This window comes from Syngnathus typhle, linkage group LG2, assembly GCF_033458585.1.
Source record: "Syngnathus typhle isolate RoL2023-S1 ecotype Sweden linkage group LG2, RoL_Styp_1.0, whole genome shotgun sequence".
Classification (NCBI taxonomy): domain Eukaryota; kingdom Metazoa; phylum Chordata; class Actinopteri; order Syngnathiformes; family Syngnathidae; genus Syngnathus; species Syngnathus typhle.
In genome coordinates, this window is record NC_083739.1 from 14,357,400 (window position 1) to 14,370,050 (window position 12,651).

The 12,651-nt window shown below is 38.7% G+C and overlaps 1 protein-coding gene across 4 annotated transcripts in view; it reads right to left on the reverse strand.

Annotated features, from left to right (window-relative positions):
- Positions 1-12,651, reverse strand: part of plch2a (phospholipase C, eta 2a) — a 74,472-nt gene that overhangs the window by 7,285 nt on the left and 54,536 nt on the right. For 3 of the 4 annotated variants that reach the window (XM_061266866.1, XM_061266864.1, XM_061266882.1), the window contains 15 exons: positions 9,880-10,050; positions 8,493-8,586; positions 7,836-8,039; positions 7,121-7,241; positions 4,946-5,117; positions 3,682-3,789; positions 3,000-3,164; positions 2,332-2,415; positions 2,086-2,186; positions 1,923-2,011; positions 1,665-1,847; positions 1,268-1,375; positions 1,007-1,131; positions 857-941; positions 52-198 (listed from right to left, as the gene is read on the reverse strand). In XM_061266866.1, coding sequence (XP_061122850.1) covers positions 52-198; positions 857-941; positions 1,007-1,131; positions 1,268-1,375; positions 1,665-1,847; positions 1,923-2,011; positions 2,086-2,186; positions 2,332-2,415; positions 3,000-3,164; positions 3,682-3,789; positions 4,946-5,117; positions 7,121-7,241; positions 7,836-8,039; positions 8,493-8,586; positions 9,880-10,050 — 1,957 coding nt within the window. The remainder of the gene's footprint in view (positions 1-51; positions 199-856; positions 942-1,006; positions 1,132-1,267; positions 1,376-1,664; positions 1,848-1,922; positions 2,012-2,085; positions 2,187-2,331; positions 2,416-2,999; positions 3,165-3,681; positions 3,790-4,945; positions 5,118-7,120; positions 7,242-7,835; positions 8,040-8,492; positions 8,587-9,879; positions 10,051-12,651) is intronic. The other variant, XM_061266871.1, reaches the window with a different exon arrangement.

The window sequence follows — 12,651 nt, forward strand, 5'->3', positions numbered from 1 at the left end:
TCAGCAATATTTTTGGCCCTACACAATAATAGATCCACATTCAAGTCTGACCAGGCATCATGCTATTGAAGGCGATGGTACGCTGGCCAATGAAGTCTTGACCAATGGGGTCGTGGTCCCACACGAGGAAACGCACGAGGGTCAGCTCTGGCATGTGGACTGTAAACACCAGAGTTTCCTCCCACATTGGGTTGAAACCTGCAGGAGCATCCCGAGTGAAATTTTAGGTGTTAAAAATGGAAGGCGGTGGTGCTTTGCACGAGAAGTACACACCAGGAGAGTAAAACTAAGAAATGAAAACATAATTAAAAATTGAAATAAGTGACAGAGGGCAGAGAAAGTAGAGTCGGAAGAGTTTCGTTGAGTGGAACACAACTTAGCAGTGATCAATTATTCGGGCTGTGTGCAGAGCGGAGGTGTTGCATGGGCTGGTCTCTTTGGACTCTTCTCATCAATAAAACATCAGAACCCAGACAAGCAGACCAATGTTGAACTTTTACTTTGGGCAGGGAAAAAAATAGAAATGATGATTTTGCCTTTGTTTGAATTGTCTCTTTGGAATCAGTGAGCAAATGTCATAAAAAATGGACATTTGTACTTAGCCAAGAGTGAACATGCAGTTCTTTTTCAGTAAAGAATGCTTTTCCTATTTGTAGGCTGGTCCTTATGACAAGTAATCAAAAATAGGGCCACTATAATTTTGATTCTTTCATCTAATTGAACTTACTCTCCTAAATTGCTATTCATTGAGAATGGCTGTAGGAGGATTTTCAAAAGCTTTTAAATCTCACCTAGGGTATGTGTGAAATGCCAAAAATGAGAGTTGAAGAACAAAAAAGAAAATTCTCAAACTCACCGTTATCATCTACCACTCGAGTTTGCTCCTTGGAGCAGTCCACTGGAAGGCCAATGATTTCCACTTCCACAAAGGGGTCAATGATCTGACACGGGACACGATGATGTCATTTTGGTACACGAGCTAATTTCACCGACTGTATCAAAGTACCTCTCCTCGGTCCCCCAGCATCGAGTCTTTGGGTTTGGGTAGCTGTTGTCCACTGATGATCTTCAACACAAGTTGTTTCTTCATTTGACCCGGCAGTGGATCCTCCACATTGGGATTAAAGGCACCTGAAATGTAAGCAAAAAATAAAAAGGCATGTGAAAATATATATCATGTCTGGAACTAGTCACGCACGCACACACACACACTTCTGACCCCCCAAAAAAATCCAAAGGTAAAATCCTTGATTGTATGCATGCTCACCTTCACACATGCATTTGGGTTTGAGGATGAAGCCGCAGTTGCCATTGCTGTAGAATTTGGCTCTGTTGAGCTGAAGCACCCGACCCTCCGACTGGTAGTTGAGCGCAACTGTAATGAAACCTCAGATTGTCTGTATGATCATGAACATTTTACAAGATGATTATCAGCCTTGCCCACATGCAAGCATGTTCGCTTCATTTTCATTTTATTGTTGTGCATTGCATGTTTTCTCTATGTTGTAACTGTTTTCTAATGTGCTGCCTCCAGAAACGGCAAATAAATTGATTCAGATGATGAGTGGAAGGGACAAAAAAATAAAATAAAAATGAAGCGCTGCAGAAACACTATAGTTATATAATCTACTTTGTCAGAGAGGAGAATCGGTAGTAGAGCATACCAAGTTGGCAGCCTGCGTTCCAAAAGGGCTGAGGGTTGAAGTTTGACGAATCCACACGATAAGAAGACGGGTAGATGCGTGAGAGCTGTCGCTGGTTAAAATGGTTGAAGGAGCTGGCTTTCTGCTGCATCAAATGATGGGCTTTGGTTTCACTCAAGGATGAAACCTGCCAGTTGCAGTTGACTACCATTGACAAAAGAGAGATTAGAAACATTTGTGAACAGGTTCTATGTGATCATCTGTGAGTAGGGAAAGCACCTTGTGCTTCAACGTCATAGAGGCCCACAGAGCATGTGTATTTGACCAGGTCAGACAGAGCTCTGGATAACTTCATGGTTTTCTTCTTTCTGGAAATTGGACATACAGGATGAAGCGGACATACTTTTAAGTAGGGACAGTATTATTTAGTCAAATTTGTTACTTGTTGTGATGTAGGGGGGCTCGCGATGCACTGCTGGAGCTTTCTTGGTCCGTATCTGTGTCTTCCAAGCTTGAGGTCTTCTTCAGCTTTGCATTTTTTTTCTATTGTGGAAACAGTAACAGTGTAGAAAATGGATTGTCTTCTGAGGGAACAACTCATCATAGTAAACATTTGGTACTATGAACCTTCTTTGCATTTGCTGAGTTGCAGTTTTTTGGGAGGGGAACCAATAAACAAATAACAAACCTTCCGTTTTGAAAAGTTCTCCATGAACGAGTGGCCAGTGCGCTTATTGCTGCTGGTGTTAGCCTCGTCCGATGTCACCGTCACCTGTTAAAAGACGCACATTTTTTAAACAGATTTTTACGACATTCATCGGAAACATCCTTCTGGGAGGTGAAAGGTATTTGCGGCCCTTTTGTGACCGTTTTACCATTAGGAACTTTGCTATATTCTGATACATTTTATATTTAAATTTTTAAATATTTTTTTTAAATAATTTTTTAACTATTTTTTTGTATTTTATATATTTTATAATGAAATAAGATTTGCAATATTGGGACATAGGGCTTTATAATTATTTTATGTGAATTTTATGTATTAAAAGTGGTAGTGGTATCTGTGCTTGGTATCGGTGACTACTCAAGAATTCAAGCGGTATTGACCGTTCCAAATGAATTAATTTCATTGTTCGAAAAGTACATTTCTGTGGATGTTTATGTATGTTCATTAAAAATACAAAACACGTAGTAATGGACCTACATTTTCCAAAAATAGCACTTATGAAAATATAGTACAGCTTAACTGCCACCTGTGACACTCATAACAAGAGCAACATTAAAGAAAAGATTAATTCAATTCTTCTGCGATTTAATTTTTGTCAGTAATTGCAATTCAGCCTTGATTATTCATACCAGCAGACGTACTTTTGAGTCAGTTTCATTTAACTGCCCAGCAGGTGGAAGTGCAGCGATGGTAAAACTGTCTGGGTCTTCTCTATCTCGAATCTTGGACTCTTTCATCAGGTTGTCTAGCTTTTTCTTCGCCATGTTCTCGACTTGTTTCCTGTTGGCTGACATCTGCAGGTGGAAGGCAAACACATCATGAAATTCAAAAAGCATGGTAACTTATACTTTGTATGAATTATATTTTATGACATGCTTGAAAACACGCACACATGAATTGTAAGAGATTTTCAAGTGTGAGCTGTTTTATATTTTAAACACAAACATGATGATTACCAGAGCAAAAATATGCCCATGTAGAATGCAGCCACATGATGGCATAGTTTAGCTACGAACCCAATGATTTGAATGGTGAGTCGTACTGTGCCTATGGGTTTGTCACTTTATTGTATCATCATTAAATGTATTCATTGGTACCTCATAAACAATAAACAGCATTTCACAATGTTATTTCACCTGCAACAAAATTCAGATGAATGCACAAGTACACATGTTCCACATTTTTACACCTTCCATTTTCATAAAACCAAGCACCATTAAAGAGGAAACATACAATAAACTTTATATCCTTTTGTAAAGTTCTCAACCTTGCTCTATTAAATTTTAAAAAAGGGGCAACGTGAATACATACGTCTCCATTCATCAGCTTGCAGTCATCCTCCATCTCATCTGCACTGTCTTCGTCCGACACGTCACCCTCCTCTGCGTTTTCATCGATGTTTGGAGGCAACTTTTTACCCTGAAGAAAAAAACATGGGAAAATGTTGTAGAAGTAGAAAAAAATGCACAAGATTGAAAGTGATGTTATCCCTGGCAAGTCTAATGTTTCAATTGTCACAGTATGTCCTGGATGTTGTAGCCTGAGGCATGTCTTGAAACATCTTCATGATGTATGCTAAAGATAACTTCAGTACTGTCGCCTCCTCACCAAGTTTCCATTCATACTGTGCAACATTGCTGCAGTACACACAAGTGGTGGTTCTGGAGACATTGAGCCCGAGACGTTTCTTTCATGCCAGGTATTGGCAGAGAGCTGTCTCTTCACTACGAGCATTTGGTGGCGGTGCAGCCTCATTAACTTCAATATGTTAAATCGGCGTTCTGTCAGCATGGGCCTGTTACACTTAGAGATTCAATCCATCATTTAGGATTTGCCTTGCATAAAATACTACCATTGAGAGGAAGTTTGAAATCAAATGGAAAAGAAAAACATTCCATGAAATTAACTGAAGTTGCTAGTGGGCAGCACGTCTTTGTATTCTCAAATCACCTTCCTGTGTGGACTTTTGGCATGATGACTTTCTCCAGGTCCTCTATTGTTCTATCAAGTTCCAAAAACATTGCAAGTTAAGTTACTGAAACACTCTAAATTGCCAAAGGTATTCATTGAAGTATTCACGCAATGCACTTAAGTAAAAGTACAGATATGGGGTTTAAAAAAAAAAAAGACTGTCCAAAACAGATGTAGTTTTAATTCCTGTATTTAAGGAAAAAAAGCAATGACGTTTGTAAGACTAAAAGCAAAAAATAAAATGAATAAAATAACAAATAAAAATGTTAATAATTAATAATTAAAACATTAATTAATCATTATTTTAATTGCATTTCTTTTTTACACCTAGATTGAGATCTATGAGTGACGAGTCATGTTCTCATCCTAGAAGAAGCCGCAAGCTTACATTGAAGTTGAACAGGAAGTGAGGAATCCCAAAACTTCCTCTCACTTATATTATCGATTAATTCTTCCATTAATTGTACGCAGAGATGTTTTTTTTCGTCCAGCATCAATTCAAGTTATCACTTGGTCTCGGCTACTTTTGAAGTCCGTTTGAAACGGCAAGGTTTCCTACTTTCAGGTTGAAGTGCGTCACAGTTCACCAACAGACTAGACTTACTTTAACAAGGATCTTCCCCTTAAGGTTCTCCGGTGAGGGGAGCCAACCAGAAACTTCCGCTTTGATGTTGGAAACGTCGAGTTTGTCTCCCAGAATATCAATGAGGTACTGAGCCATCTTTTTTTGTTGAGGGACACTGCAGTGGTTCTCTATGGACAGGATGACCGGGAAACTGGTAGAAGGCAGACAATGACACACAGGAGATTGATGTCAGGATGCTGAGATGCTGGAGAGGGGACACATGATACAGTGTCATTTGTTTGCAATGTTATGCACCTGCGTCCACAAGGTTGATATCATGTTGAAATCTGTCATCCATTTTGGAGGTTTGATATGCAGCCATAGTTGAAATATGATATGCAGTGACAAGTACGATTGCTCCGCTGCTGGAACTGAATAGTTTAGCGCCTTAGAGTAAAATGTCAGGAGTCTGCTTCAGCAGCTATTGCTGTTTTTTGTTTTGTTTTTTTGTCTGTGCTGTGACTCACGCCGACTGTAACTAAACTTGTTTTTGTGTCATTCAATTTTATTTGGACCTACTCCTGAACTGAAGAGAAAAATCAGTTTTTAAACGCTAAATAAATCTATCCATTAGACTCAATGGCTAAATTTAGTCTTTAATGATTAGATAGAAGTGTAACACTCTTCAATAGTCATTGCAGAATCAAAGAATACATTACATTCTTTTTCTGTACAACAATTGAGAAAGTTAACATCTTTTGCTTATGTTGTTCTTGTCTGTTCTTTTTTCATGTATGATTTACGGTCTAAAACAGGAGTTTTCAACTGGTTTGGTCCAAGCGACCACCATAACCAAGAAGCAACTCAGGGACCACTGTTTTGGCAGAATATTATTTTATTTTTCACCGAAGGAGGATAGATCTACTCAGGCTATTTATTTGTCTATTTTCAGAATGCCAGGTACATTTGACATAATTTGGATGGCTAAATGATTCGCAAAATTATCTGGAAAATAAATCAAGTCTAAATAATAAATCAATTTTATTTAAAAAAATGCTACAATTATTTTCTATTTCCAATTTCACGGGCCACTTGCAATACTGCCACAAACCACGTAATAATGACGTAATCCTTTTACCTGACAGAGTTTAAAAGGTTTCAGGTGGAATAGGGGCGCTCACGATAATGTTTCCAGAAAACACAAAAGGATTTGATCTCAGCAAATGGAGCATTTCGTTGGCTTTTGTGCTAAAAATAGATCTTTTCTGCACATCCTTCAGACCGCATGCATGTCGATGAGCATATCACCTTTTGATGCCGCTAGTTTGAAAGAGAAGGTGGTGGAGAGGGGGGTGGGGCACATCTCTCCTTGCACACATACTTGTTGAGGTGTGAGGAGACATCTCTTGGATATGTTATATCATCCGTAACAAACAGACACAAAACTTGGAACAACAGCATTGAGCTGAAAAATTTTAACCTCCATAAAAGTACATGAGCTCATCACACTAGTCCTTGCTGTCCTTCACTGGTAACCTCAGAGTTTTTCAATAGGTTTTTTTTAAGAATGTAATTTGGGGCTTTATTCAGTCCATAAACTCGATCTGGTCTCCAAGGCTGATCGAGCATTTGAGTTTTAAACACGGTGTTGATGTAACTCTGCCTTGTGACTCCAGACAGACAACTTTGAAAGCCTTCATTTCAATTTGAAATTCCTCATTTATACACAAAGTGCTAGGTCGACCTTCGAAAGTTTTTTTTTTTTTTAAAGCAATAAAATAGTCACGTATTCTTGTTTTTCTAGCCGATGATAGAATAAATTTGTTAAGCACTGATTATCACAGAATATTAGAATAAACGCAAGATCCAGACAGCGGCTGAGGATGGAATGCATTTCATAAAATTGGCATTAAAAAAAACATACTTTTCATCTTTCATCTGTCAATCAATATTCCTAAACAGCCTTTGAGACCAAAAACAGTCAAGTATTTCATGTTTAATGACTAACAGCTTTTATGTGCAAAGCTAAAATTTTATCCTAAATGCTGAAAATACAGCTTGACATAACAAATAATAACACTTTTTGATGGCCAATTGTAAATATATAACAATTTTTTCACATATTTCTGTGCCACTTTATGATTCATTTTTTTCACCCGAGATTTCTGAATCTATTTGCATATCAGTGGAGTGGTTGTGTGTGTTATTACATACTCATTCTTGACAAAGGCATATTTGTTGATGGTTTCAATAACATCTTTGAAGAGGATCTTGGAGGTAAGAGTGTAGCCGTGATGAACAATTGGCTCGCCATCCTGACCATCCCAGCAGTCCACTGTGCACAAGAGATTCATGACAATCAGCAGCGCCTCTTCTTCAAATTCAAGAACAGGCCATTTCAAGATGAACACACGAGTCAAAAACGCATCAAGTGGTCAAGTATGTCGTCTTGTAACCTTGTCTGATCAGTCAAAAGTCAATTTCAAATAACATTGTCAAGAGGCTTGATCTTTTTGTCCCACCATACCCTCTAATGATTGGTAACACAATGTTTTGGGTTTAAGAAATATGCAGGACGCAAGCCACACATCTACAGTTACTGTTAAAAAAAATAAATGTACAGATTGCCGATTAATCGGTCAATACAAAACTTCAAATGGCAATTTTCTTCCATCGAGTGCTCCGTTTATTCGTGCTGGCTTTGTAATGCTGTGTGGGTGGTAACCTTTATAAAGTAGGCAATGGAAGGTTCCAAACATTATATATTTATCAACTTCTATCAGAAATTCAAAGGATGAGTTTCAAAATTAAAACTGTGGTTGCTTCAGAGTCAAATGTCATTTAATGACTTTAAAACTTTTACATTTAATGCATATCTTGTTATTTATTTATCGGTACAAGTAAGGCCAGGGTGGGGGGGATGAAGTACCCTCAACACAGCGGCAGCCAGCCTGCAGCACCCAGGCATACATGTCCACTCTGGACTGGGACATCAGCTGGTCTCCCATCAGGTACGTGTTGTGCGAGGAAGCGATGAAGTAGTTGCACAGCGGCTGGCTCATGTCCTGGTTAACACTGTAGTGATCCGGGTTGAAGATATCGCCTGCGGGGCTGCGCGTGTAATTTGTAAACCCTGAAAGAAGATTAAAGTGGTGTTAGAACCAAGCTGATCCAGGTTTTGGTTTCATGCACCTTTTCTGAGGTAGTAAGTAATCCAAGAGCAGGTCTAGTCGGGTCTAGTGATGCATGTGATATTATCAATATTTACCAGAATGATTTTGAAAATATTTACATATATAGAAAAACAATGTTTGACTATCAAATCAATGTGTTAAGATTTATGGGCTATTCTAATATCAAATAAGTTGAAAATTAAAATGGTATGTAATTAAATTGTTAACTACTTTTAAAAAATAAAATAAATGAACATGGATACATTTTGATTATTAGATTTATGAGTATATCTCTTTGGAAAAAAAACATTATCAATTCACTCATACATCCTTCTGGATTAAGAAGACACTGAAAATTGACTGCAAAATCGTACACAATGTTAAGAATAGGAACAAAATAATAGTATTCTCACCATCAATTCCCAAAACGGCTTGCTTTTGGTTCTCTGAACACGGCTCAAATTTGTTGATAATTTCCAGACAATGGTCCTTGCTCACTTTGGTCATCTATAAAGTAAGGAAATCCATATATTAAAAAAAAAAAAAAATGCATCGGCATGTATGTATGCACTGTAGCCCCCAAATGATGCCTTACTGGAAAGCAAAGTAAAATTTTAGTTATTGGTAAGCGGAACAAGTTGAATGCATGACTGTCTCCCCACCAATGATCTAAATTTCTCTGTGCTTACTGCTGTGGAGCGTAAAATGGCTCGTATATTGATTCTTTTAAAGCGGGTCGGACAATTCTGGGTTAGTCACTGTCTTCACTATGACAGGTTATCGTGTAATAGAACACAATTAAGTCACGGCAAGCGAGCCTAAACACTATTAAATGCACTGACCTGCATTTACAACTTAAATGGTTTTATATTTTATTTACCAAGGTGTTTGTGCATAGCTTGTAGGTTTTTTTTTTGGTCCAATCAGATATTAACTTCTATTAAAATGGATTTGCAGTCTTCAGAACTCAGGATTGCTGGCCAATGACAAAAACAAATCAAACCAATCTAAACCAATCTGATCAGTTCTGCTAGAAGGCTCGGGGTGAAGTCAACATTTTTCTATCCTCGGACTGGTTCAAAGCTATTCAAGTCGGATTGCTTTAAATCGTGTCAATCGTGGTGACTGAGCTGAGATGACAAAGATGATAAAACATTCATTTTCAAGTTGGTCTTTGGAAGAAAAAAAAGGATAGCTGTGAGGATAAATCTGACAAGTCCTGCAGCGAAGTGGCTTATTTCAAGCCAGTAAAGGACATTTTCTTCAGAGTGGCAACCTAGCTAGCTTTGACTATACACCAACATGGCTTTTTTGCATTACGGTATTCAAATAAAAATACATACTAATCACTTTACATAATGTCATGAATTACACACCAAAACCAAATTTCATCTCACGATCAGAATCTGAGAATAAGCTGTTCATAATTGTAGGAAAGCTGACAAGTTGCTGACAGAGCATCCTCCCTTAAAAAATGACTGCCTCTTAAAAATACCCAGGCAGAGTGCTAATTGGAAGACGGAGCACAGTCTGGCTTCTCTACGAACATCTTGCAGTCACGCTCATTAATTCATTCTTTTTTTTCTTTTTCAGTGCAGGGGTATTATTAGAGAAGAGAAAACACTTTACAACCTCACCTCCAGCGTGGCAAGGGCACACGAAATTTCCCTTATGTAGGACCTCGTGATGTCTGCATTTTCCCCACACTTTGTAACTCATGATCTTTTGACGCCAGCATGGACAAAGTCAGCCTAAGTCACACTAAACACTCCCACTTGTGTGATGTAACAGTGCGAGTACCTTCTGCTCAATTTCTAAGAACCTGGTCAGGTCATCTGTATCAAGGTGGTCTTTGTGGTTGCTGTAGGTGAGCATGAGGAGGTACAGGTCTCGGCGAGTCGACATCATTTTGTAGAAGGAACAAAACTCTTCAAATCCCAGCGTTCCCTGGTTGTCATCAGTGTCGGCCTCCTGCACAAAAGGTAGGAGCAAATCAGCAGAGTACTTTGTCCTGCTGTGAAGATTCCTGATTCTATTGCTATGAGAGAGTGCTCCGAAAAGTGCTCTGAAGTCCCAGCCCTGGAGGAACACGTTTCAGAATTATTCGTGAGAACATATCTCCCAGAGATAAAAACGGAAACAAAGGCTCGGTTGGTGAACAACGTTCATTGGACACCAAACATCAATCTAGCCCTGCTCTTTCCAATTCATTATGTATGAAGCTGGCACTTAACTTGTTAGCGGGCTTCTGCTCAGCGTTTTAGTTGAGCAGCTAATATGGATTATTTCATTAGTAAGAATTGCTGTAGTTACCTCTTGCAACAGAGCTTTTCCTGCTCACGCACAAGTCCGCTGTGATAAATCATTTAGCAAAGTGGCAGTAGTAAAGTCTGCTTTTTTTGTGGGTCCATTTAGATTACAGCTATGCCACGGGCTAAGAATTGAGTGTACTAAAGGCAGTGTCTTAAAAATGTGCTAAAAAAAAATCATAATTAGTGTCACTCGTGTGTGTCATAGAAATAAGCCCAAAGTTAAAATGTGTCTGGCTGTAGCAAAGTGAAACACATTTTGAGCAAAACACAGCGGTCTCATTATTTAGTGTTTTTCATGACACGAGCTAAGCTAAGTTTTTCTCGACATTTCGTTTTGAAGAATCTTACTGTGTATTGCTAGCATGCATTTATTTGGACAAATTCAGATATTTATTCAACCATGTTGGTTTAGAAATATAAAAAAACATACAGAGGCCTATTTTGGGTGCCCATTGCGAGTCTACTGCAGAGCGTTATTTTATAGTGTCAAGATGCCCTTGAGCAAGGTATTGCCCCCAGCACCTCAGCTCAAGTGGTGCGACAATGAGAATAATACATTCATATTAAAATAAAATAAAAACCTGATTCTTGTGCAGTTGTACGATTAGCACACAGGAAGGAAAAGTACCAGACCAAAGCTTGTGAGTTCTATCACCTGAAGTTCTAAATGAGCTTTCAATTGCGCCAGTGTCTGGGAAGCACCTGAGGCTGTTAGGTGCTTTGTTTACAGACACGGGAAGAGCGGCTTGACAGGTTTGAGATAGGACAGATTGGGCCTAGATGTATTTGGACAATACCTACAAGTTCTAGAAGTTTGGCTTTCTACGCCATCGGATTAATTTCGAGTTAAAACAATAAATGGACAACAGCAGTTCTTTTGGGATCACCCAGTATATATGCAAATAAATTGACAAGAAACATTTGGATTGTTGTTGACTTGGTCCAAAACCACTTGTAATGATTACAAACAGAAGATTAATAGACTATTAAACCGCTGACCACTTCTGCTAGAATGATAGGAATAAAAAAGTGCAACCAATCGTGACCCATTTTGAGTGCACTATTTATGCACTGTACTGTGCTTTGATAGACTCTCCAAAGCGGAAACTCATAATTTAGTGATGTCCACGGGCTTCCCACGTCAGGCAGTCATCGCTGTAAAAGATGTTCATCCAAGTTTGACAAATATTTAAATTCCCTCATCGCATTCATCCAAATACTTTTGAGCGTCTGAAAATGGAGACTTCCTGCATATAATGACAAATTCCTTGAGGGCAAACATCCTATTTTTGAGAATCCGCTGAAGTGGATCTTAATCTCTACAGTACACTTCAACCACACCGTGATTGTTTTATTCCACATCAAAATGAGAGTGCAGGTAAGATAATAAAATATGCACCGTGAGTAGATTATCAAGGGAACTGGCCATTACCGTCTTCAAATTGGCAAAGGGATCAACTCCACAGGTGTTTCCGCTCTAAGTAGGTTAAGCCAAGAAATGAGTTGAGATTGTCAACACATAAATCTTTATCAAAACACACAGGGACAGATTGGTCTCTTGTGTGTTTACCTTGCATTACATTGGAAGCCATCTGTAGCACGACGGCACCATATGGGTGGATGCCCGTCAACAGAGCCCTGGACTAAGTCCAGTAAGAAGGCTCGCAGTTTTGCGAGAGGAAGGTTAGCACGTAGCGCTTAACGTGTGCTAATCCTCTTGAAGAGAAGCGCTAGTGACCGAGTCATGAGCTAATACAACGCGACAGATGTTTGCTATTTAGCGCTTACAGTGGTTTTAGGTGCCCTACTAAGACAACTTGCTGTCAAGTTGCAAACTTACCATGCTGTGTTAAAATGTATTTAAGGAGTCAACAGGTTGTTGTTGTGCTATTGTGCTAAAACTGAACAGTTTACAGTCATAATTATAGTCTTGAGAAAAATAAGGTATAGGTCACGGGTGTCAAATTCATTTTTGTCGCAGGCGGCATTGTTGTCATAATTTCCTTCGGAGGGCCATTATGACTGTCAACGCCTATAGCCTACACAACAAACTGATGAATAACTATGAAATTGAAATCAGAGACTAGTAAGTGTTCAAATATTTTAAAAAAGAATGGTAATAACAATTGCTAGCTAGTAATATTGCAGTTATTTTTTTTTTTTTTAAAGTTTAGACAATTTGCAACTTTAGTATTGACAAAAAGTCGATGCACTATTTGCCTTTGCGGGCCACTTAAAATGATGTGGCAGGCCGTATCTG